Source organism: Protopterus annectens, chromosome 7.part1 (genome assembly GCF_019279795.1).
Source record: "Protopterus annectens isolate FY-2018-M chromosome 7.part1, PAN1.0, whole genome shotgun sequence".
NCBI lineage: Eukaryota > Metazoa > Chordata > Ceratodontiformes > Protopteridae > Protopterus > Protopterus annectens.
The window spans coordinates 214081446-214106651 of record NC_056740.1 but is presented as its reverse complement, the minus strand read 5'-3'; the positions used below and the strand labels follow the sequence as shown (position 1 = coordinate 214106651).

The 25206-nt window shown below is 40.2% G+C and overlaps 1 protein-coding gene across 1 annotated transcript in view; it reads left to right on the top strand.

The window, feature by feature from the left end:
• Positions 1 to 25206, top strand: part of LOC122807698 (ubiquitin carboxyl-terminal hydrolase 4-like) — a 1844759-nt gene that overhangs the window by 181913 nt on the left and 1637640 nt on the right. Inside the window, exon 3 of the mRNA XM_044078661.1 lies at positions 5224 to 5364. Coding sequence (XP_043934596.1) covers positions 5224 to 5364 — 141 coding nt within the window. The remainder of the gene's footprint in view (positions 1 to 5223; positions 5365 to 25206) is intronic.

The following is a 25206-nucleotide window of genomic DNA, read 5'->3' as shown; positions in this document are numbered from 1 at the left end:
GACCGAGGACAGCGGACTACCCAAGTGTAAGGACTGCAGCAATGTGGATCTTCGAACATCTACATTTATGGTAGGTACAAAACTGTACTTTTATTGTTTTCTATTTTTGTAGTTATTCGGTTGGTTATCCAAAAAGGGAAAATGTCACCGTGGGAGGCATATTCCCCACAAAGACTTGTCACTACCAGTGTGTCTTCTGTTTGGGTGGTTCCCTTACTTTATATGCCAGGTGTTTGTGCCTAAAAGGCCCTTCGTAGTGTTCTCCAACTTCTCTCAGATGTCTCTCTTGATGCTGGTGAAAACCTGGAGGACCATCTCGTGGTTGCTTTGGATTTCTCTGCTGTGACCCTATTAAAGACTAGCACGGATCCGGCTTCTTGCACATTCTCTGAGACTTTTAAAATGTCTGCACCTAAAGTTAAAGGCAGCCTTGGTTGATTATATTTGAAGGACTGAGGAAGATTCCTCATATCTTTGGGAGGTAATTCCTACAATCTTTGAGTGATGCGAGGGGTCTGACCCTTCGAGGGCGTTTCGAGTAGATGTTCCATAGAAAATGAAACTAAAAACGAAGCACATTTCCCATGTTAAGGATCCCCAGCGTGAATGGCAGGATTTCACTCTGGGTCTATTTAATGCTTTGACGGCATTGAAGCCTCTTCAAGGCGTCTCTGTTCCTGCATTTCCTTGGTGTTCCACTGTGGTCTGGAGGCCTAGAGAATTGGATTCCCCAGATGAGGACCTGGACTCTGAAAGAATCTTTGGCTTACTCTTCCAAAATCCCTTCCCCCTTGGACTCTGGATCAGAGGAGGATGACTCCCTAAGTCCAGATTCCCCCTGGAGGAAGTTCCTTTGGGGATACCATTGCCTGTATGATGGATTATTTAAAGTTGGATTCTTCTCAAGTCTCATAGGTTCATAGATAGGTTCATAGTTTCATAGGTAGGTACTAGGCTATCTGCCAGAGGGCATTTATAAGCCTAGCCAGTGTGTGTCGGCTTTCGCCGCCCCATTGATTAATTAACTTAGCCTCTGTCAAGCAGAGCCAATGAAGTGATCACAGGGGTGTATTTTCTGTTACCCATCCACTCGTCAAGGCTTCTCTTGAAGAGTGTTAGTGAGGGGCTCTGCCTAATGTAGTTAGGAATTTTGTTCCAAAGCATGGGGAGTCTCTGTGACAGGAATCTATCCCTCCAGCATGTTCTATTTATTGTTGTGGCGAGGTTTAGCTCACTAGAGCACGTGGCTCGCAGTGACTTGGATTTCTTTAGGTGGAGCATGTTCATCAATTCTGAGTTGGACATGGCTTTGTATGTCAGGCAGAGATCACCTCTGAGTAAGTGATATGCCACTGAGTACAGCCGGAGTATTTACAGTAGAATGTATTCACTGTTGCCTAGGACAAATGTTTGAGGCCAGTATTCCTCTTGGTGAGGTGCTTTTGTGGTCTTTCAAGCTGCTGGAAGTGTCTTGTGAGTTGCATCCCAAATGGGGCATTGTACTCTATGATGGGTCTAATGAGCAACTAGTAGAGGGGCACTATAACCTCTTTGTTTCTAGTTGTGAACCCCTTAGTATTTAGATGGGCCACATAGAAGGATTTCCTAACTACTTTGGCAATATGATTGTCAAAGGAGAGATTACTATCTGCCTGGGTCCCCAGATCTCTTATTCCCTCTTCTGTATTAAGAGGGCTGCCGCCTTTGTGGTAATTTGTGGGTGTTTTGTTTTTCCCAAACGGGATGACTATGCATTTTTTGGCATTTAGCTTGAGGCCATGACTTTGACACCAGGTGTCGGTCTCAGTAAGGCCTTTTTGGAGGATGTCCGTGTCAGCCAGAGAGTCAATTATGGCTCCCAGTTTGCAGTCATCGGTGAACTTGGTTAGCCAGCGTCGTCCTGTATTTGCCTGTACTTCTGAGAAATATATGCCGAACAGTAGGGGTCCCAGAACCGAGCCTTGCGGGACACCTCTTGTTACTGATTTAGAGTCAGACCTGGAGCCCGCTATTCTTACCGTGTGAGTTCTGTCTGTAAGCCAGTCAGCAACCCATCTTGTGACTTAGGGGTTTATGTTCAGGCTGGTGAGTTTTTCTATAATACCCGAGTGAGGAATGGTGTTGAACGCCTTGGTGAAATCAAGGCAGGCTGTATGGAACCACCTTTCCCTCGTCTGTGGCCTTGGTAACTGTCTTGAAGAAGTTAACCAGGTTTAGTAGGCATGATCTGCCCTTAACAAAGCTGAGTCGGGTCAAGTGTTTGGAGGTTCCCAATGTCTTTGTCAATGAGTTTCATGATGATGCGCTGCATAGCCTTGCAGACCAGTCTAGTCCGGCTTCTGGGGTGATAGTTACCAGGGTCATTTGTGGCTCCTGCTTTGTGGAGTGGAATAACAGTCTATTAGACTGTCAGGAGTAGTCTCAGATTCGGAAAAGATATGAGCTCCTGCAGATAGGGCTCCCAAGCCATCTGCTTTTTACTATTCTGACTGCCCTTTAGTTACTTTCTTGGCAACATTTGTAGTCTCCCTGACTCTCAGCCCCCCTGCACCTAAGAAGCCAGATTGATTCTGTAAAGGGTCTGAGGAGTGCCTAGCTTTTCAGGCTTCTCATCCCATCTTTTTTCCTGGGCCCCCCAAATTTTTCAGACAACACAGCAGTGATGTATGTCAGTAAGCAAGTCGGCGCAACGTTCTGTGTTTGCAGAGTAGCTCTTCAGATCTGGGATGTAGCTGTCCAGTATCAAGTGGCTTCAGGCAGTTTATATTTCCTTGAAGCACAATCTAGTGGCATACTCCTTGAGCAGGTCCAACACGCAAGTTCATGAATGGATGCTTCACAGAGATGTGTTCCTTGACCTTGTCCATCTGTGGGGTATTCCTCGTATCTTTTTGCCTCCTCTCAGAACAGACAGTTTTCTCTATTTTGTTCCAGACTGTCAAGTCATCTGGCTGAAAATTGTATACCTAGTCCCTTCTTTGGAAGGGGATGTTTCATGTATGCCCCCCTTCTTTGGTTACCATGAGTCTTGCACAGGATCTTGCAGGACTCTCCCAAAATCTTGCTAATGACTCATTTTTGGCCCAGACACCATTGGTTTCCCCATGTTTCTTACTTGGCCAGGAGCAGTCCAACACCAGTTACCTCAGCAGATTGATCTTTTCACACAAGACAAGGGATCTCGTATCCATCCTCACTTGTCCACTCTTCAACTGACTCTGTGGTTGATAGGGTTTTGATTCTTTTCAGGCACCTCTTTTCTGATGGCTTGCGTTGGGTTCTGCACGAGTCCGGGAAGCCAACTGCCAGTAAATCATATATATCCAAATCGAAGCGATTTTCCGTCTGGTGCCTCTCACTCCATCTATATACCATATCTGTGAAGATTCCTGTGGTTCTCTCTGTTTGTGTGTTCTGCTCCATGCTGGGTTGGCATATTCTTCAATTAAAGCTCAAGTATTGGCAATTTTCACTTGTCTGCCCTTGACTTCTCTTCTGGCCTCTAGATTTGAGGTCTAGCGATCTCTTAAAGGAGTCCTTCATATTGGGCCTCCCAGGAAGTGTATTCCGCATTCCTGGGACATTGTTTTTTTACTTGAAAAATTGACACTGGCTCCTTTTGAGCCTTGCTTCTTCAGCATCCTTACAAAATTGTACTTAGACACTTCTTTTGGTTTTCACTTCAGCCAAGAGGGTGTCTTAACTTCAGGCTCTCATGACTATTCTTCCTTTCTTAGTTTTCCACAGAGAGGATGTATTTGTACTAATCTTTTATTTATTTATTGACATTTGTTGACCGGGAAAGTCCACTGGGCCTAACGACCCATTTTCAGTGGAGGCCCGGGAAGAATAGCTCCATACAGTCACAGAAATTTTTACATAACAAAGTCAAAGTTTTTACATAATACACATTGAAGTAGATTTACAAGACAATGCATATTATAGAGGTATACAGTAGAAGAAAATAAACCCAGTGTGTTACATTTTTAGTAGTTCTGTTGTATATTCTCATAAGTAAAAATACTGTTTTATGCTCAAGGTTGTTAATGAGTTGTCTCTTAATCTGTCTGTTCATCTTCCTTCCTTATTCCCTTCTCTGCAGTCTACCATTGAAAAGGTTCTTCACACCTTGGATTTGCATAGGTAGCTCAGATATTTGGATAAAACTAAAGTTATTCACAAATCTAAGCATCTTTTTATTTATCTTCATTACAGGACTTTGGTTTTGACTGTTTCTAAGCAAACCATCTCCTGTTGGATTTCTAAGGCCATTTCTTTTTGTGATTCTCTTTAATCATTATTTAACATGTATTCTACTTAGGCAGTTGCCTCCTGTGTTGCTTTTTTTCCCCAAGGGTTTGTTTACCAGTTCCGTCCTTGAGGCTGCTATTTGGTCCTCTGTTCAGAGTTTCACTTACCATTATGAACTGGATGTTATTTCCAAGGTCAGAGCAAGTTTTTCCAGGACTGTCTTCTTCCCAGGCTTCCTCTTGAGCTCTTGTGCTCTCCCTTAGGTAAGAAAATAATGCAGCATTGATACGGAAGGACATAGTGTAGTTTAAAATCTTGCTGTAACAGTAGATGTCCTTCTCTTCACTTTTACAGTATTTACTCCGACTCTTACCCCCTCTGTTTTATCTCTTGCCCTGTAGTTTTTTAGTCTCCTGGCCGAGGAGTCCTTCATCTTCCTTTTCCTTCTGGATGCATGTGTTTTCCTTGTCCCTAAGGGCATTTTGTTTCTCCTGGGGGCTGGCACGAGGAGTACAAATGTGACATACAACACCTGTAAGTACTAAAGGTTTTGGTATTCAGTCTGGCCACCGGGCTGTCCTTGGCAGGAGATCCCTTGGGTAAAGAATACTGCAACAGTGAAGAGAAGGATGTCTACTGTTATGGTAAGGTTTTACACAACTGTACTTTTTGCAGATAAACTGGAAGATTGTGCATTGTGATTTTTACCCACTTTTAAATGATCGTAACTTCAGTGAAAGGGGAATTTTGAGGCACATTTATAATGTAGGCCAGCTAAAGCTGGTACTCTGCTTGTAAATGTAAATGCTTTTGTATACACTGAAGCTCAAATGATATTTAAATATATAATCCAGTTTTATCATTTCACAGAAATGTATATTAACCTGGCTTTAGAATTTGTGGTGTAAAAAGAACATTCAGTACTTAGCTATACTCTGCCTCTGCTTCTTTCTTTCTTTTCCTTTGTCTCAGATCAAGTACCACAACAAGCAGAAATGTTGGGGTTTCTTCCAGTTCAGCAGACAGTCCATCAGCAACTTCCTCTTCTACAATGGTAAACGGAGAATGTTTTAACTCAAGTGGATTCAGTAGCAACTTCAGCATTGGTAGGGGGTAAGTATAGGAATGATTTATGGCTCAAATTTAATCTTAACCTTTTATTCCTATGTAAAGATTTGTAAGTGAATCGTGTCTTGTAATGTTGCTCTTTTTTTTGTTTGGTGACTTGTTCCTATTTGAAGCACTGAACTTTTTTTTGAAAAAACTTTTGCAACAGGTTGTAAAAATTTAAATTTCCAGTTATTTGGTACTAGGACTGTGTCTCATCTACTTTCTGTCCTATATCAGCCCCACTAAGTGTGGGCTATTCTACTCATTCTTTTTTTTCCCCGTTGCAGCTGTTTATCATCACCCATGTCCCGGCCCCTCTATAATTTGCTCCATTCTCCTGATAACCTTGACTGTGCTGGTTCCATGACAGAGCATTGGAGCCTTGACTGTGTCCCATTAAACTCCTAAGGAGTTGACCAATGATATAGGTCAAAGTGGCATTTTTATCAACTCTCCTGTCCTGTGATTGGGGAAGGGTTTGTAACCAAAGATTAGCAGTTAATGAAGACGAATGATGCTTGCCTAAAGGTATGTGGATATTTAATGTATGGGAATTGTGAGAAAGAATGGGTAGGACATTACAAAAAGCCCACTGCAGTTGTAAGGATGGCACTATTCTGTGATCCCCTGATTTTGTCACTGCACACTTTCATACTGATAATTTCCCCAGTTGTGGAGCCCCACTCCAAAGTTCACTATTTGTAAGACTGAGTCATACTTGCTTTTTGGTTTTGAAAGGTTTTTAAAATAATTATGAAAATTTTTTTTTATTATTTTACTTGGATAGTACTGTTTAGAAAGCAAGTCCTGTCAATTAATTCTAGTGCACACGTTTTCTTTTGTAGTCAGGTTGTAAACATGTGCTGAGTACAGGATGCATATTCCTTTTCAAATTGCAAGCATTTACTGAAGCAGCAAGAAGGCAGTGCTGGAAAAAGTCCTTAAGACGAAAGGTTAGTCTTCAGGGACTTCAGTATTACACTAGACCCTTCTACACACAAAAATGCATAGGTAGCGCTGGTGAGGGGAGATTACCATTCAGATAGCCCCTAATTTGTATTTGACTATGAATCCCTAAGTATCTGATACCTTAATGGATTGCCAGATGCATTTTCAATAAACAATAACTGTTGGTCATGCAATCGGAGTTTTAAATTAAACCCAAGTCTCTGTGATCTGATCATTGTGAAAGTAGAGGAAAATAGTATGCACACTGAAAGGTTTCAACATTGTTTAATGGTAACTGGGAAGAAGCAGCCAGATAATAGATTGGTTTGGGGAGGGGGGGGGGTCTCTCATCCTTTATCCTCCCTGGAGGCCCATTTGACCATGATCCTTTCCTGCTGTTGTTCAGTAACTGCAGTTGAGTACTTTGTTTTATTTGTACGTCCTGTCTTTTGTTTTTCTATCTTTTAACCAGGTAAGTGGGCAATCCAGGTGTACTATCTTAAGTGACTTGCTGAAAGTCGCAGAGTAAGCAAGTGGAGGTAGAAAGAATCAAACCCTATACCACTGACTACAGGAAGCAGCTCACTAAGAGTTTAGAGCCTTACTACTCCTGTGTTACCTACCAGGCCTTCACTTATTTTTTTTTTTTAATTTTTTTATTTGGTTTTAAAACAATAAACCAATTATAATACAGTAATTATTTACATAGGTCCACAGCTGATAAATGCATCAGTTATACATATCAACAACAATTAATATTTTTCAAGCAAGTCTTTAAGCCAAGATTGATATGAATGGGTAATATTGGATGCTTTCATCTTTACAGTGTGCAATTCACTACTGCAAGCAATTTTTGCCACACTAATAAATTCAACCATAGAGGGGGTAACTTTACTTTTCCAGTTTTTAACAATTACTTTTCTGGCTGTAGCAAGAATAGACCAAAGAAGAGGCACCTGGGTTTTTGGAATTATCTCCGGAATTGGAGCATTAAATTCAACTAAAGATTTAGAAATATTTCATCTATCTGACCGTAGAGCTTGTATTAAGTTATTAATTTCTTTCCAAAAAGGAGTTATGACTTCACATTCATATAGCATATACGTTCAGCTATTAATTCAGAATCGCATTTCCAGCATTTAATTTTGTTCGATTTATACATAATTGTAATTTTTTTAGGAGAGACGGAAGCTCTGTGTAAGAATTTCCAAGTGGAAATTTTCCAGTATAATGAAGATGTGGTTTTATGTATAGATTTTAATATTATTTTCTTGCATTCTTCAGAGAAGTCTTCATTATTAATTTTTGAGGAATAATTCCAATAAGAATTGTATAAATATGTCAAATGAAACTTAAGAATTTTATATATTTGTGACAAATATGATTTATTTTTCATTGCAATATTATTGATACTTATTAAAAATTCCAATAATTTGGGGAACAATTTTTTTATCTGGGTGGCGCAGCAGTCAGTGTGGTCGCCTCACAGAAAGAGGTTCTCCAGTAAGATTCTTGGCTGGGGTGCCTTCTGTATGGAGTCCGCACGTCTTCCCTGCGTTCGAGTGGGTTTCCTCCAGGTGCTCTGGTTTCATCCCACATTTCAAAGACCTGCGTCTGGAGCGTTTCTCCCCAGGCCTCTGCTGAAAATGAGCTTTGTCCGAGTCAGACTTTCCCGTTAAACAAGATATTTAACCTAGATAATTTAATTTATCTCTCTGTTCACAGTCTCTAAATATTTGTAAAAATTAACCAGTTCTCAGAATCTTGATTGTATTTGGAGATTACATTTTCAACAGTACATATTTAAGAATTGATGCCAGTAAATTGTTACTTTGTTATAATACTAGCATTTTGTTAAAAGTTAGGAGCTTCTAAGCAGTCATTTGTATATGCAATTGGAAACATAGAAAATATTAAGTCTTTAATACAATGGTTAAAATATGTGAACTTTTGGAATGAGGACATGGGTTCATAGGTGTGTACTAGGCTAATGGCCCTGGAGCCTTTACAAGCCTAGCCCATAGGATTACCCTGGCATTGTGCCACCCAACCTTAGTTCCTAGTGTCTCTGTTGAGTAGAGCCACTGGAGTAATCCCCGGAGTGATTTTTCTATTTCCCATCCACTCATCAATATTTCTTTTGAATAGCATGGGCAGCCTCTAGGTTATGAACTTTTCCATCCAGCATGTTCTGTTGATTGTTGTAATGATGTTGAGGTCTCTGGAGTGTGTGGTGCGGAGGGATTGGGATTTCTTTAGATGTAGCATTTCTAACAGAGCTGGGTCAGACATGGCTTTAATAAGTCAAGCAGAGATTGCCTCTAAGTAGGTGATATGAGACCGAGAATAGTTGGAGTTTTTTGAGTCTGTCCATATAGGACAAGTGTTTAATGCCTAGGATCCTCTTTGTGAGGTACTTTTGCGGCCTCTCCAGTTGTTGCAGGTGTCTAGTGAGGTACATGCCAAATGGGACATTGTACTCTGACCTAATGAGGGAAGAGTAGAGGGAAACAATGACATCTTTCTTCCTGGATGCAAAACACTTAGTAATGAGATGTGTCACATAGAAGGACTTTCTGACCACAGTGGCAACATGGTGGTCAAAAGAGAGGTTGCTGTCAACCTGTGCTCCCAGATCTCTTATAATGCCTTCTGTGTTCAGTGGACTACCATCAATGTGGTAATTCAATGGAACCGGGTTTTTCCCAAAAGGGATGAAAACACATTATTTTGGCATTGAGCTTAAGGCCATGGTTCTGACACCAGTCGTTGGTCTCATTGAGGCCTTTCTGTTGGATGTCAGCATCACTTGGGGAGTTGATAATAGCTCACAACTTGCAATCATCTGCGAACTTTGTCAGCCAGAGCCCCTTCATGTTGGCCTGGACTTCAGAGAAGTAGATGCCAAATAGAAGAGGACCCAGGACCGAACCCTGTGGGACTCCACTCGTGACTGGTCAGCAGTCTGACTTGGAGTCAGCTACTTTCACGCTTTGGGTTCTGTGAGCCAGTTTGCAATCCACCTAGTGATATAGGGGTTGATGCCTAACTTAGTAAGTTTTTCTATGATTCCTGAGTGGGGAATGGTATCAAAGGCCTTGGTCAGATCAAGGTAGGCTGTATGAACTGCCTTACCTTCATCCACAGCTCTGGTGACTGACTCAAAGAAGTCAACCAATTTGAGCGGACATGATCTACCCTTCACAAAACCAAACTGTGTAGGATCCAGAGTTTAGAGATTCCCTATATCCTTGTTTATTAGGTCCATAATGATGCATCCCATAGCTTTGCATATCAGACTCGTCAGGCTAATGAGGCAATAGTTCGTGGGGTCTGTACTTGCTCCTCATTTGTGGAGAGGGATGACTGTAGCAGTGCACCATTCGGTAGGGACAAAGCCTGAGGTGAGGCTGTGATTGAACAGGGCACACAGGTGAGGTGCCAGTTCACTCTGTAGTTCATGTAGATTACAGCCAGGTATACTGTCAGGTCCCATGGAAGCTGTATTCTTGGCCTTGTACTGTGCTGTTTTAACCTGTGCAGCAGTAATACTGGTTGTCTGGCAATCTACTGGTATTGTGATTGGTCCTTTGGGAGATGGGGTGGAGGTAAAGTTCACACTGAAGCTGTTTGCCAGTATATTTGCAATATCTGTTGGCTCGGTATAGGAGATAACATAGCTCAGAGCAAATCTGGGTATTGCCATAGAGATTCTTTACATAAATATAGAAGGCTTTGTGGTTATCTTTACTATCTGCTGCAATTCTGTTCTCATAGCTAGCTTTAGAGGATTTGATGAGGGATCTCAACCTTTTGCTGAGGCTGATAAGGAAGTTTTTCCAGTCTTGGGACTTTACCTTATTCGGCATCCGTTTCCTCCTTCTGTTGTAGAGTTTGTTTATGGCAGGGGACCACCAGATTGGCTTCCTTTTTTTTTTTTGAGGAGAGCATCTTGGTTCTATTGGGTATGGCGAGATCCATGCATTTGTGTACATGTTCATACAGTGTATTGGTGTATGATATGGCAGCCATGCAACTATTCTCCATTTGCATGGGTGCCGTGAAGTTAGCCACCTCTGTGTTTAGGAGCCCAAAGTTAGCTTTGGAGAAGTTTTTCATGCTGGTTACCTTTGTTGGGAGGGTGGGAGGGATGTGGGTTTCCAAGGTAATTAGCTTGTGATAGGATCTAACCAGGGAGGAGTTGACTATTGGTGTAGAGCAACGGTCGCCCATGTTAGTAATGACCAGGTGAAGGATGTTGCTACCTTTAGTGGGGGTAAGAACGAGTTGGTCCAGGGCTTTGGAATTAATGAATTCCAGAAAACGTTGGGCAAGTGTATTGGTACACTAGTAGTTTTCCCAGTTAATGGAGGGGTAGTTGAAGTCGCTCAGTATGAGAGTGTTAGGTTGGACCCTAATGTTCTCCAGGGTGCTTAGGAATGTGGAGTGTGAATCTTGGGATATGGTTGGGGGACTGTAGCAGGCTACGAGCTGTTACTTAAATAAAGAATTTGAGAACAGGGTATAATTCCATTTGTACAAAACTCTTAATAACCAGATAAAACTTTTACTGACTATTTGTTTGACTGGTTGTAGTATATTTATTATTTACTGACAATATTTCTTGATGTATTTGTTTCCATCTTGAATCATAAGATTAATTTATCCACAACACTGTAACTTTTACATTTGTTGAAGTAGGATACAGTTGAATATCAGGGAGTCCTATTCCACCATCATCCCAAGGAAACTGTTTGTTTATTAGAATGCCAAAAAATTTAAGCAGAATATTGTTCATCATCATCAATTTTTTGGTGAAGATGGTACCAAAATTTGTAAGACAAACAATACTTTTGGGAGAATTACCATCTTAATAAGCAGTAATTGCTCTTCCATGGTAAAGAATAATTTGTTTGAATTTGTGACTAAACTTAAAATGTTATCAACAGCCTGTTGAAAGTTTGTGGCATTTCTTTACTATTAGACATAATGGTTATACCAAGGTATTTCATTTGATTGATATTCCTGTTGAAGTAATATTTTCTGTATGAATATTTCAGTTTTTATTTATGTATTTGTTTTATTATGATTAAATCTTAAGTTTGAGATTTCTTCAAACTGATTCATAGAACTAATTATATGTTCAAATTAATTTTTATGTTTCCTATTGTTAGTAAAACATCATTAACAGAGAGTTGAATCTTTAGTTCATGATCTCTTATTTTGATGCCATCAATGTTCTTATTGGATCTAATGCTATTAACAAATGGTTCTATAAGCTAATGCAAGAAGTAAAGGTGATAATGGACAGCCTTGTTTTGTGTCTTTGTGATTTAAATGAATTTCAAAGAAGAATTTCAAAGAAAAGAACATATTTTAACAAGCACAAGTTATTGTATAACTTAGTAATACAGTTAGCTCAGGTGGGAAATTTTACACTTTGCGTTTTAAACAGGTACTACCAATAAACTGATTCAAAAGCCTTATCTAAATTGATACTCTTGATATAAAGTTTTTCATTTTTATTTGCATAGTCTATTAATGTATGCATTATTAGTATGTACTTGTGTATTCAAAATCAAGTTTGATCATTGTTAATTAGTTTAGGTATAAGTAGATTAATTCTGTTAGCTAAAATGGACAAAAACATCTTGGCCACATTTTAAAGTGTAGTGAGTATGTATGATGAACACTGCAGGATTCTTATCTTATTTTTAAATAGGTGATATAAGGGAATATTTCCATGATGGGGGTTCTTCAGCAGTTTTTTTTTATTTTCCTGTAGATCTTATCTAATATTTTAACTGCATCATCCGGTAGTATTGTGTATAGTTCTAGTATAAGACTGTCTAAGCTTGGTACTTTTATTATTTTTTAACTTTTTTAATTGCTGTTTTATTTCTGTTAAAGTGACAGGTCTATCAATTTTTTATATTTGTTCACTTGCTGTTTAATTTATATTTTCCCTTAGCAAACTTTTAATTGTATCATTGTCTAGGTTATTTTTTATTTATATTTATATAAAATATTTTTAAGCCCTGAAGAATACCTTTAATATCTGTTTTTTTCATTTTATTATTTATACATATAATTTATTTGATATGATTTAGTTTATTCATTTTCTTTGATCTAAGAGCAAATTTTATGCAAGTTTAATGTGTTTACTGAATATGCCTGAAGTTTGTTTTTTCAGATTTATCGAAACTTTATGAATTAGAATTTCAGCATATTTTTATTTAAGTTTTTAAGTTCAAACTGACCAATGTCATTTGTTTTTAGCTTTAACTTTAATGTCTCTATTTTGGCCTGTAATGTATTCAGTTATTTGTCCCATTCTCTTGTTTTACTAATATACCAGCTTGTAAACTCTTCTATTTAAGTAAGCCTTTAGTGAATCCCACAGAATAATGTCACATACTTCACCATTCATGTTTATTTCTATGAAATGTTTGATCTCTTTACCATACCAATCCTTGAATCCTTTTATTTTAATACTGTACAATGGTAGTCTCATGTAATGCATTAAATTGTCAGTTTTTAAAATAATATTAAAGATTATAGCATTATGGTCTGAAAATGGACATGAAACTATTGAAACTTCTTTGATATGTGATAACATTGAGAGAAAAATGTTATCCGTATTTGTGTTCCATATGAGTGATGGGTAAATTGAAGTGAGTTTATTTTCCTTAGCTCATATATATCCTTAAAATTCATTAGATTTACAACATTTGATAAGTGTTTGGCTGAAGATGTGATTCTCAGCTTTCTAATTGCAGCGGAACCTTTGTCTGATAAAATACAATTTCAATCACCAGCCATTATGACTTAATCTTTTATGTAATAGGCTATAGTGTCCAAGTAATTTTTTGCACCTTTAGCTCCAACCCCTGGAATCCTAGTAAGAGTTCTCTAGTGTATATTGTTCCAGTCAATTATAACGATGCTTAACATACCATTTTTATCAACAATAGGTATCTTAGTTTAGGCATTACTGGTGAGCTCTTCCATAAAATGAGGGTGCCTCTTCTTTGGCTTGAAAGCCAGAACCTGCTAAAACTAAATGACTCTTTAATGAAAGTTTGTTTACATCAGTATTAAGCAAGTGTGTTTCCTCTAGGAATACTATTTGTGCTGTATGTAATTGCAAGTATTTGAACAGACTCCCTGTCTTAACTGGATTATTCAACCATTTAATATTAATAGATATGCATTTAAAATCAGACATTTGTACAACAGAAAAAAAATGGTATAATGAAATCACTTTTATGTATAGAACTTATTATATACCTTACATATACTGTCTTTCGGCTTTTCCCGGTTAGAGGTCGCCACAGCAGAACTCAGGTCCACTAATGATTGGCAGTGGATTTTTATGGTGCCGAGGTGCCAGCCTGACACCCAGCCTTCAAAGAAGGCACACCCATTCACACATGCACCTACCTGCATGTCTTTAAACGTCACTCGACCATGGGGAGGACATGCAGACTCCACACAGAAGATGCTCCAGCCAAGAATCGAACTGGCGAACCTCTTGCTGTGAGGAGACCACGCTAACCGCTGCATCACCGCAGCCTACTAATTATATACCTTGCATATAACAATGTGAAATCTTCAGTTGTGGACAAAACTTTGGAAACAAAAAAAATTACCTAATGATATAACCCTAAAACTTTTTACCATGGAGTAACGTATTCCTAATTTGTTGAAAAAGACAAACTACCTCTCAGACTCTCCATTAGACTAACTATATACTAAGCTCATACTTCTGATCTATATTAATGTCTCATATTTTTAGTATAAATCATCTTTAAAAAGTCTGTCAATGAGTTGTTATTAAGAAAAGTTAGGCATTCATAATCTTTATTATAATGGAATATCTCTACAGTCATCTTTCCCTTTACCTCATATTATTTTCCTGGTCTACTATAAGGAAGAAGTCTTTTCATATTTATTAATTTATAGGTCAGACCATTTTATATTTTTTCTGTTTTATTTGTTGTGTGTGAAGTTGTTCATAGGATCATAAGTTCCTAAATTAATACTAGGCTAACTGTCCTCGTAGGCCATTCTCAGCCCAGCCAATTGCCTCATGTGAGAAACCCTGCACCTTGTGCCTGTAAAGAGAACACCTTAACCCACTATGCCAATCTCCCACCCTTGTAGACATATTTAGGTTCTTTAACTATATACATATTTACTTATTCTGATCTCTTTTCTCTTTCTGTTTGTATACTATGTCTTGTACTATTATATTCCTTGGTTTTATATTTTAGCTGTGATCTGAGTGTAGAGTATTCTATAATAGAACATTTATATTTACCCTTATATATGTGATACATGATAATCATTATTTATTTTTTGATAAATTACTGAGTTAAAAATCCGTAAAGTTTATAGTTTTAGTAATGCCTTATATTGCAGTTTTATAGTTTTTGTTCAAATGTTCAGAAAATTCATATTGATTCAAAATCATGTGCCAACGTTTTAGGTGAACTGTGATTTTGCAGAGCATCACTGGTTTTGCCTTATGTTTATGCCCTCTCTATTGACTTTTTTGTTTTTGGTAAATCACTGTGGATTATGGTCACTCAGTAATGCTGGTCATTGCAGTTTCATAGCATTTATTCAGAAAATGCCTGTCTATTTAACACTACTCTGTTAACTGTCAGATACCTACAAATCACTAAAAATGTTATGTTAATGAACTGGTTCCTGTAGTCAAAGGTACAGGGTTGGAGTCCTTTTACATCCATTTGCATACTTTGTGACTTAACCAGACACTGTACCCAGGTCATTCCTGATAAGGGGCACATTGACCATTGCATTTAGCTGGTTAACAAACACATAAAATAATTAAAATGTATCCCTTTTTGCCCAATATTATTTTTGGAATTGTCCACAATTTCAAGCAAAGAAATTGAGAGGCATTTGTGGTCTTTACCTTGTAAAATTTGTGGTTTCTGCCAAAGTTGCAAATTGTAGTCAGTTAATGGCAGGCATGCGAGATTCAGGTTTTGTATCCTTCAGAAAATTCTTGATAATGTGAAGTTTGTTCTGTCAAATTTTTGGGCATGTGAGAAGTATTTAAAAGCTGTTTGATTGTGCTCTTTTGTTTTCGATACTTGAGCTTGGAAGTTGAGGGCAGAGGGGAGTTGCACAGAATACTTCTGACATTAGCGAGCTGAGATACATCTCTGGGACATTCTTTAACAGTTTATTCATTCGTTTGACAACGGTTGATTTTTTTTTTTTTTTTTTTGCGGGTGGGGGCGGTGTTTGTAATGCCCATCTGAGGCCTTGGACTTTTGTAGTTTGAGTTGTTTCTTCTGAGAGTCTCTAAAGGTTGAAGAACTAAAGAGTAACATTTTTAAACATACCATGATCCCCCTCCCTAGTTAAATGTTTCCCATTTTGTCAGTTTGGGAGGTAGTGATAGTGTTCCATATTTTGAAGATGGAAAGTTGACTGTGGCTGTGGTTTCTGTACTTTAGCTTGTTGGTGCTCTGGATGTTATGGTAATGTCAAGCCATAATAAACCGTCTGAAAACGAAGAAGCATCAGCATGACAATTTGAGGATATATAATTTTAATTTGTCATTAAACTACACTTTCTTAAAATCTTTTTCTGAAGTTTGTTTCGTAGACAGTTATAACATTGACAAAGTCATAATTTTAAATCCTGTGCATCCAGAAAAGTAGTCAAATCTCCTGGAATAGGTTATTCCACATCTCTCAATTATCCCTATTTTTGAAGAATGTCCCTGATTTTGCTTCATATGTTTGTCCTGTCGGTCATGATTACAGGTAGCAAGTAATGCCAGCCATTGGAGTTTTTTCTTCTTATACAAACAAACGCATATCGATGCAAAACTGATTGTTTTAATTAACCTTTTAAATGAATGTAGAGTAATATTAATGCTCCTGATTTTATCCCTCCATCACCATTATTTTTGTCTTTGTCCAGAATTTTTGACTAAACACTTTGAGAGGTATGGTGCTACTTCAAAACTTTCAGATCTTAAGTATTTCTTTTGGTGTTATTTCAGCAAACCGTACAGTACTAACCAGTTCATGTTGCTGAATTTGCTTAGTATGGTTCCTTTATCAGTGGTATTTTTCTTATAGGAGGCTGGAAAACTAACAAGTTTGTTTGCAGACTGTGTAACTCAACAGATAGTGCACTCCCCTTTGGTGCAAAAGGCTGCGAGTCCTGTTCCCATGTCTGGTACTTGAATTAATGTTCCAGTACTGACACTGTCTTCTCCACTCCTGGGTGTGCCATCCTTTTGATGAGATGTTAAATCTGCCCGAGTTGGCAGCTCAGGTGGATGTAAAAAAAACCCATGGCACTTAAAACGATTAGGGGACGTTCCTAGGAGTCCCTGGCAAAATTTCCATTGGTCAGTAAGAATACCACCTTGAGTCTCCCATGATAAAAGACCATCAGCCTAGTGGGACCAACCCAATCAGCAAAAAGTATAAATTAAGTGCCACTATATCTCAGATATTTCATTATATTTTTGTACTCTGTATGTTTTAATGTATTGGAGCCATTACGTGGGTATGGTTATTGTATCGCAGTGGACCTGACACTATAAAGTTATCTTGGAGGGTTTTTTACCCCCCAGAATGCACTTTAAGCCCCCCTGTATAGAAGTCATGCTTTATTTTTGTTTTAGCTTCCTTCTAAATATGCTAGCAGTAGTGCGAGTCCAGTGCATCTTCTACAGCTTCTAAAACCTATTTTAGCTTTCATTTTTTCACTTGTTACTCTTATTTATGTTCTCAGACAACTCTTACCTCTTTAACAGTATTCATAAATGTTCAACAAAATAAACTAGCTTATTTGCATGTTTTAAGACTTCCATTTGTTAGTCCAAGTACTGACAAACCCTCACCCACTTTCATCCTGCAGAGTCAGAACTATCTTTGTGATCCAAGAGCTGTCAATTGATCACTCTTTGTTCTTTAAAGAGCTTTTAACATACATTTAAATGGTTTTGCTATTCACCAGTGTCTGCTGTGGGAAGATGTGTGTTTTTTCTCTTGAATGTTAGCAAAATGTGCTGTATTTGTTTTAAAATATTTTCCTTGCAAAGGGGCATAGAACAAAGTAAGTCTGACTTTCTCATCTTGAATTTGGATTAACAATATTTTCTTTCTTTCTGGTAAGGCAAAAATGACTGCATGATATTTTGCCACCTCTGTTGTATTGGTAGCTATACACTGTAATTGCACATTTAACGTACCATCATAATCCTTGAGCATGACAAGTAGTTTTTCTGTGTTAACATTGCTAGGGTTTGCAAGATTATGGCATTCACTGTTTTTTCATAGGGAAATATTTCATTTTTTAGCAGTAGATTACGGGTGAGTTATGTAATCTGTACTTTATTGGTATGGTGTTTTGGTAGGGTTTCCCTCCATGTCTTCTGTGCCGCACCCGCTACTTTATATGCCACTATTATGCCCTGGCAAGAAAAAGAACCTGGAGCTACCACTACAAAAAACATATCAGTTAAGAAATTTAACAAGTAGTCCAAACCAAAAAATGGTAAATGTAAGCTGGTAATGTCTCCTTTATGCCATTGGAGTAAACACAGTGGTACTGACCCTATTGTTGCCACTCCCAGTCAGAAGTGAGGGACCTGATGATGCGAGCCGTGTCACTTCAATAAAGTAAACTGTAATTCATCCAAAAGAACTTGCTACTATTACATTTTTCATCCATTTTTGCTTAGGAGCAACCCCCACTTGCCTGACATTGGAGCTGTTCTCCTCCCACACTCTTATAGACTAAGATTGCTGTACTTCATCGGGAAAAATCCTGTGCAATAACAAAGTGTTGGAGTTGGTACATATTCCCATTTATTTCATAGGTCTGGTGATCATTGTCTGTCCCAGAACTCTAAGCCAGCATGTCTTGTTGCCCTTCCCCCACCTTCTTTCTACAGACATCTTCAGTGGAACATGGAAGTGTTGCTTATTATTTTAAATATATATATATATATATATATATATATATATATATATATATATATATTTTTTTTTTTTTTTTTTTTCAAGCACAGGCAATAATGTCCTTCTAGCCTTCCAGTTATACCAGAACAGTTGATGTTCTTGTTTCACTGTTGCAGTCATCACACTTGGGTTATCTGGCTGCAGGTAGCCCTCAGTCCTCCCGAATACCAGAGACTTAGTATTTCTGCTTCGGTTGCTGTCGCTCCAGCACTGACGTCAAGTTGTAAGGAGTATAAAAACAGGCATTCGATGCCATTACATCAGTCTTTCTTGCTGAGAGCCAGAAGCAGTTCGCACGTGTGCCGGTCCGCCGCTACCAGAGTTTTCGATTCTGAATTGAATCATCCTGAAGTCTTCTAAAGCTAAGTACCCCATTGGGGATCTTTTTTCCGTGCTCTAACTATTGTCCGAAAAAGTTAACAATTGTCTCGTCTGTGGAAAGCAAATACCACACTGAGATTTCCATTCTTACTGCGTCACCTGTTTAGGCCCAGACCACGAAGTATCTCGCTGTCAGTTTTGTGCATGCTTTGTTCAACGCCTGAACTATTTGTTGTCGGGCCCTTATTGTCGCTAAATTCCTTTTGCTCTCGATCTCCGTATTCTGAAATGGCTTCTGTAAACTGTCCGACTACTGATCTTCCGAAAAAGCGTAAGGATAAGGACAGAGACAGACCGCACAGGTCCAGAACTGCCAACAACATTTCTGTTAAGCTAGTCACCAGTTCGCCAGTACTCAGTGAGGCACTTTTGCAGCCCCTGATGCCTACTTTGATGCATTCGTTGGCTGCTAATGAGACCCATTCGGAGTCCAGTATGCCGCGATACTCTTCTTTGATTATGGAACCTGTGGATGTCTCTACCTTGGATGGGTCTGGAGCCGCTTTGCAAGCACCGGCTTCTGAGGAAGTTCTTCGCATTACCGATATTCGACATGAACCGACTTTTTTCGCGTCTTCAGTTCTGTCTAAAACTACTGAGTTTCTAAGGCCAAGAGCACGAGCTACGCCTAAAAAACCGACGACCCAAACTCAAGCACCTGCTTTCTTGCCAGAATCTCAAATGCTTAAAATGGCAGAAGACTTGATCATGCTGATTAGGGGAAGAGCCAGCCTTTCCCTGCTAAAAGAAAGAGACCTGTCCCCAGCAGCTTTAACTGACCAAGAGTCAAACGATTCTGAGGTTTCTGAATATGAAGACATGCCTTTATCTGCTTATGAGGATTCAGATGCAGAAGAATCCATTCCCTCTGTTTCCCCTCCAGAGGATTTTTCTTTTGGTGAAACACTACATACTTTGAGAGCATTTCCACTGGGAATGCCAGGATTATCCTCAGTCCAAAAAGAGATTCAGAGAATTTTTAGATTTGCCACAACATAGACTTTTAGCTATCTTTCCTGTTCTGGATGTTGTGGATGATGTCTTTATGGAATCCAGTCTAACTCCTGATGCTTTACTCCCTGCTCGAAGATAACCAGACGGGTACTACAGAGTCCCCTGACTCTCACAAATTTCTTTTCAAAAATTCTACTGTTGACCCAGAGATCATTTCCCAATGGCTTAAAGGTATAAAAGCCACTACAGCTAATAATCCCACCCCTTCGGACAGAGATTCCCGAGCTTTAGACAGATGGGGTAAAAAAGTATACACCTCTGCAACTCTCACCATTAGGGCATTGAATTGCCAGTTTCACATGTTGAAATACCAGCAACATATTATGGAACTTAAGCAAAAATTATCTACCTTTACAGACTGTGCATTAAATAAAGAATTACAGGAGCTTATGCATTCTGCAAGCCAAGTCAGCAAGCATACCTTGCAATGTGGGTTTGACACCCTAGAAGCATCTTGCAGGGCAGCAGTCACTGGTTCTGTACTGAGAAGGCATGCTTGGCTTAAGGAGGAGCAGACCTTCCCAGACCTTGTCAAATCAAAATTACTAGATGCTCCTTTGAATAAGGACAATCTGTTTGGCACTAAAGCAGATGATGTTCTAAAAAGGATGGAAGAAAAAGCTAAGTCTATGCAGATAAAGATTTTTTGCAAGTGCAGCCTCCAAGATTCAGTAGGCATTGCCCCTCGAAGCATTGGTCCTTTCCAGCCCCCTCAAGGCCATCTGAAACTAGACCAAGGGGAACCAGACCCCCTCCCCCAGATTACAGTCTCAGGGTATGCAGAGATCTAAGCAGTGGAGTACCTCCACTTTTAAAGCAGGGAGTTCTAAGCCCCACCCCCTTACAGAAATAATTCACAATGACTTCTCTATTCCACTCCTCACCTCTGCCCAATTGCTCGTGCCCCTAGAAGGAAAACTTGCCCACCATGCAAACAACTGGACCTCCATCACCAAGGACCAATGGGTCCTCAACATTGTATACCAAGTGTGCAAATTTTTACTTTCACACACTGCCAACCTCAAAAAGATTCCCAGACCTTCCTCCAAACCAGTGGGCAGAGGCACAAAACCAAGTTCATTCCCTGCTCTCTAAGGGCAATTCAGCATGTTCCCACAGAACAGATAGGTCAAGGGTTTTATTCCAGACTTTTCCTGGTACCCAGAAAAGAGGGCACTTAGCACCCAATTAGATCTTTCCATTCTAAACACCTTCCTGTTGGTACCAAAATTCAAAATGCTCACCCTTCAGCAGCTTCTTCTTGTGCTGTTCAAAGATGCCTGGTTAGCCACCCTAGACCTAAAAGAAGCTTATCTGCACATTCCTATCAGGGACTCATGCAGGAAATATCTACGTTTCAGGGCAGGATCTATGCATTATCAGTTCTTTGCATGTCCCTTTGGCTTATCCACTGCTCCCAGAGTCTTTACAAAATGCCTGGCTCCAGCCATTGCCTACTGCAGACAGAAAAAGATTCAAATATACCCTTACTTGGACGATTGCCTGATTCAGGCAGACAGTCAGCAAAAGCTGTTGCAGCACCTGACATTTGTAAAGCACATTCTAACCTCCCTGGGGTACACTATTAATGAAAAGAAATCAAAACTAGTCCCCAGTCAAAAGATTGCATTCCTGGGACCAAGCCTGGACACAGCATCCCAGATGGCATTCCTTACACCAGAAAAACAAGCCTGTCTAACAGGCTACTTCGCTCAAATGGCCACCAGAACCCAGCTATCCGCAAGGAAAATCCTGCAGGCTCTAAGGTTCATGGCCTCTTGCATTCTACTAATTCCATATGCCAGACTGCATATGAGGAAACTTCAGTGGTACTTAAGTCTTTGGTGCAAACATTCTCAGGACCTGGAAACCATCATACCTTGTTTAAGGACAGAGTTTCTTTGGTGGGCAGCAGCATGCAACCACAAGGGACTTACATTTACACAACCCCATGCCGCCCAGACTCTTACCCCAGACTCATCAGACTATGCCTGGGAGGCACATCCGGACAAGTGCATTCAGGGCCACTGGAGCTCAAGTCCCATTCATCTGCCAAAAAGAGATGCCGCTCTGACAGCTTTCATATCCCTTCTCTCACCAGGACCCCTGCTAATAAAAACAGACAACACCACAGTTACGTGGTACATCAAGAAGCAGGTGTGAACCCACTCTTACCCAATCTGCATGTTAGCCATGACCCTGTGGAACACAGCCTTGGACATGCATATTCATCTGCAAGCTCAATTCCTGCCAGGCAAACAAAACTCTCTGGCAGACCACATAAGCAGAAATCTCCTAGACCCACACGAGTGGCAATTAGACCCTAGCACTTTCAGCCTTCTAACCCAGAAATGGGGGACCCGAGAGGTGGACCTTTTTGGCTCTCCCTACAATCACCAACTCAGCAAATTCTGCACCAGGACACCTCACTGCAGGGCCTGGAAGGTGGATGTTCTATCCTTCCACTGGGTAAACCTCTCAATCTATGCATTTCCCCCTCTGCCCCTTTTTACAAGGATATTACTCAAGATAAGACAGGACAAACCAAGGGCAATCCTGATTGTCCCAGACTGGCCATGCCGGGACTGGTACCCATTACTGCGCAGCCTGTCACTGGTGCAACCATGGCACCTAGCCCAGATCCCAACCTTCCTTACTCAGCAGGAGGGACAGATATTGCTTCCACAACTGCAAACCCTGAGCCTTGCAGTCTGGCTTATTTCTTGAATTCTCCTCCAGGGACCAGCCTAAGCAAGCAGGTGCAGGACATCATTCTTGAAGCCAGAAGACCCAGTACAAGGAAATTCTATGCTGATAAGTGGAAAAGGTATTGTTCCTGGATTCAGTCTAAAGGAGCAGACGCAGCACTGCCCTCCTTACCTCTAATCCTGGATGGGTGTATATCAGAAGACCGAATGGAAATAACAGCGAACGGTAAAACATCGAAAAGACCGGTTCTCTAACTTGCTGTTGTGGGTGGCTATGCCCCCCACCTCTCCGTTAAATATATATACCAACTCCGAGATCGTACTACAATGAGGAAAGGGCAAATATTCCAATCCTCACTATACCATGATCTGACAACACTTCGAGGTCCGGTCTTTTCGATGTTTTGCCGTTCGCTGTTTCCACTTGGTCTTCTGATATAGACCCTCCTGGATTACCTAGCAGATCTACTCCACTGAAGCCTATCCTTCTCTTCCATTAAGATCCATGCCTCTGCCGTCTCAGCTCATTACAACACTGAGCCACCTCTCATCTCACCCTCATCAAACAATTCCTGAGAGGGGCTAACAACTTAAGGCCACCAAGGAGAGCCCCTACCCCTGCTTGGGACCTTTATACTGGAAAAGCTCACACTATCCCCCTTTGAGCCTGCAGCATCAACATAGTTAAAATTCCTCTCTTGGAAAACAGCCTTGCTTCTGGCCATCACCTCAGCTAGAAGAGTGTCTGAGCTACAAGCACTTATGGCTGTGGAGCCCATTATTTTATATGCTCACAGGGTCTCCCTCAGGACTAACCCTACTTTTATGCCTAAACTGGTGTCCAGTGTAGCTCTCACTATTCTGTCCATTTGCCAACCTTTTTTCCTAACCCTCAAAATAAAGGGGAAAGGATCCCGCGCCCTTTAGATGTGCATAGACAGCACAGATTCTACCTTGATGGGACTTGAGCCCTTCAGGAAATCTGACCATTTACTAGTCAGTTTCGCACTAGGGACAGAGGGCAAGGCCATATCAAAACAAACAATTTCCAAATGGATAGCACACTCTATCCATTTGTTACAAACACCATGGGAAACCAACCCCTCGGGGGGTCAGAACGCATTCTACTAGGGCAACTTCTACCTCTACAGCATTCCTCAGGGGAGTACCTACCAGGGATATTCTGGAATCTGCTACCTTGAGTTCTGTTCACACCTTCACCAAGCATTACCACCTGCCTATCTTTTCCAAATCCAGGGCGGGTTTTGCAACAGCAGTTCTGCAGGGCATACTAGCCAGCACCAATCCTTCTTGACTGCCTCTTCAGCTTTGGGAATCAACCCAAGTGTGATGACTGCAACAGTGAAACACGAAGAACATAGTACAGTTATATACACTTACCATAAATGTAGATGCCTGAGTGTATTCACTGTTGCAGTCCTGGTTTCCCACCCTCCAGCCCCCTTGTCTCCCTCTCTCTCTCTCCTTCTCTATCTCTATTACTCACCCTTTACAGGGCTATTGGTATTTACTTTTTACTGGTGGTGTATTTTCCACCATAACTTAGCTCCCTATTTGGGGGGCTCCTGACATTTGGGGCAAGAAAAACTGGTGTAATGGCGTTGGATGCCTGTTTTTATACCCCTGACGTCAGTCCTGGAGTGACAACAACCGACACAGAAATACTAAGTCTCTGGTATTCGGGCTGACTGAAGGCTACCTGCAGGCAGATAACCCAAGTGTGATGACTGCAACAGTGAATACACTCGAACATCTACATTTATGGTAATTGTACACAGCTGTACTTTCCCATAAGTGCCCAGGCTGTTCTTAAAAATATCTAAATTAGTGTTTGCTTTAATGAAATGTGGTCATCCATTCTATACATCAGCTACTGTTTCAGAGAACCAATTCATAGACTTCTCATTCCTGTAGTATCTTCTAAATAGGTTGTCTGATGATTCTCTTCTACTGCTTGATAACCCCAAACATTCACAGAGGTAGGTGTCTCTAAATGCCCTGTATACCTGAAGAAGGTATCCTCTTAAATATTTATAAGAGACGGTGTGTAAGTTCAGATATTTTATTCTTTAATAATAACTTAAATTTATTTTGCCATTAATCATCAGTCAAACATTGCTGATCCTGCACGTTTTACAGGGGTCCTAGTAATATATCCTAGTGGGAAGTCTTGTGCATGTGCTTGATGTTGACATATTCCAGAGTACAAATGTAACTGGGCCACAATGTGTGCAAGGGAAGCATTCAAAACTAATTGTAACAATGTTTTCCTTCCTCCTCTTTGGTATGCACCACTGCACTATTTTATCCCCACGGTAGATTTTGACCACCTATCCATGACCACTTTGTATTTGAATTGTTTGGTGCATTTTCTACACTCTGCACTCTTTTCCTTGGTATACCTTCAAACAAAAGATTACCTGGAATTCATTATCATTTCTGAGGGCATCTTGTTTCAGCTTATCACAAGTGTCTGTATTAGCCTGTGTATCACTTCTCGCTGGCACAGGCAGATCCCCAGCTTGCAGTGGCTCTTCAAGGATGGTATTGGTCAACTTTCTGGCAATCATTGCTAAGCAGACTCCCTTGAAGTCAGTTGAGACATGAAGGTTTGTAGCAAGAAGGGCCCATCATGTAATCATGGACATGGTAGGGCTCTGTCCTGGATGGTGGTTGGAAAGCACAAAGAAATGACTATTCATCTGTCATTCTAATCTTCTTTACCCTTTATCCGTTGTGAAGGATGATG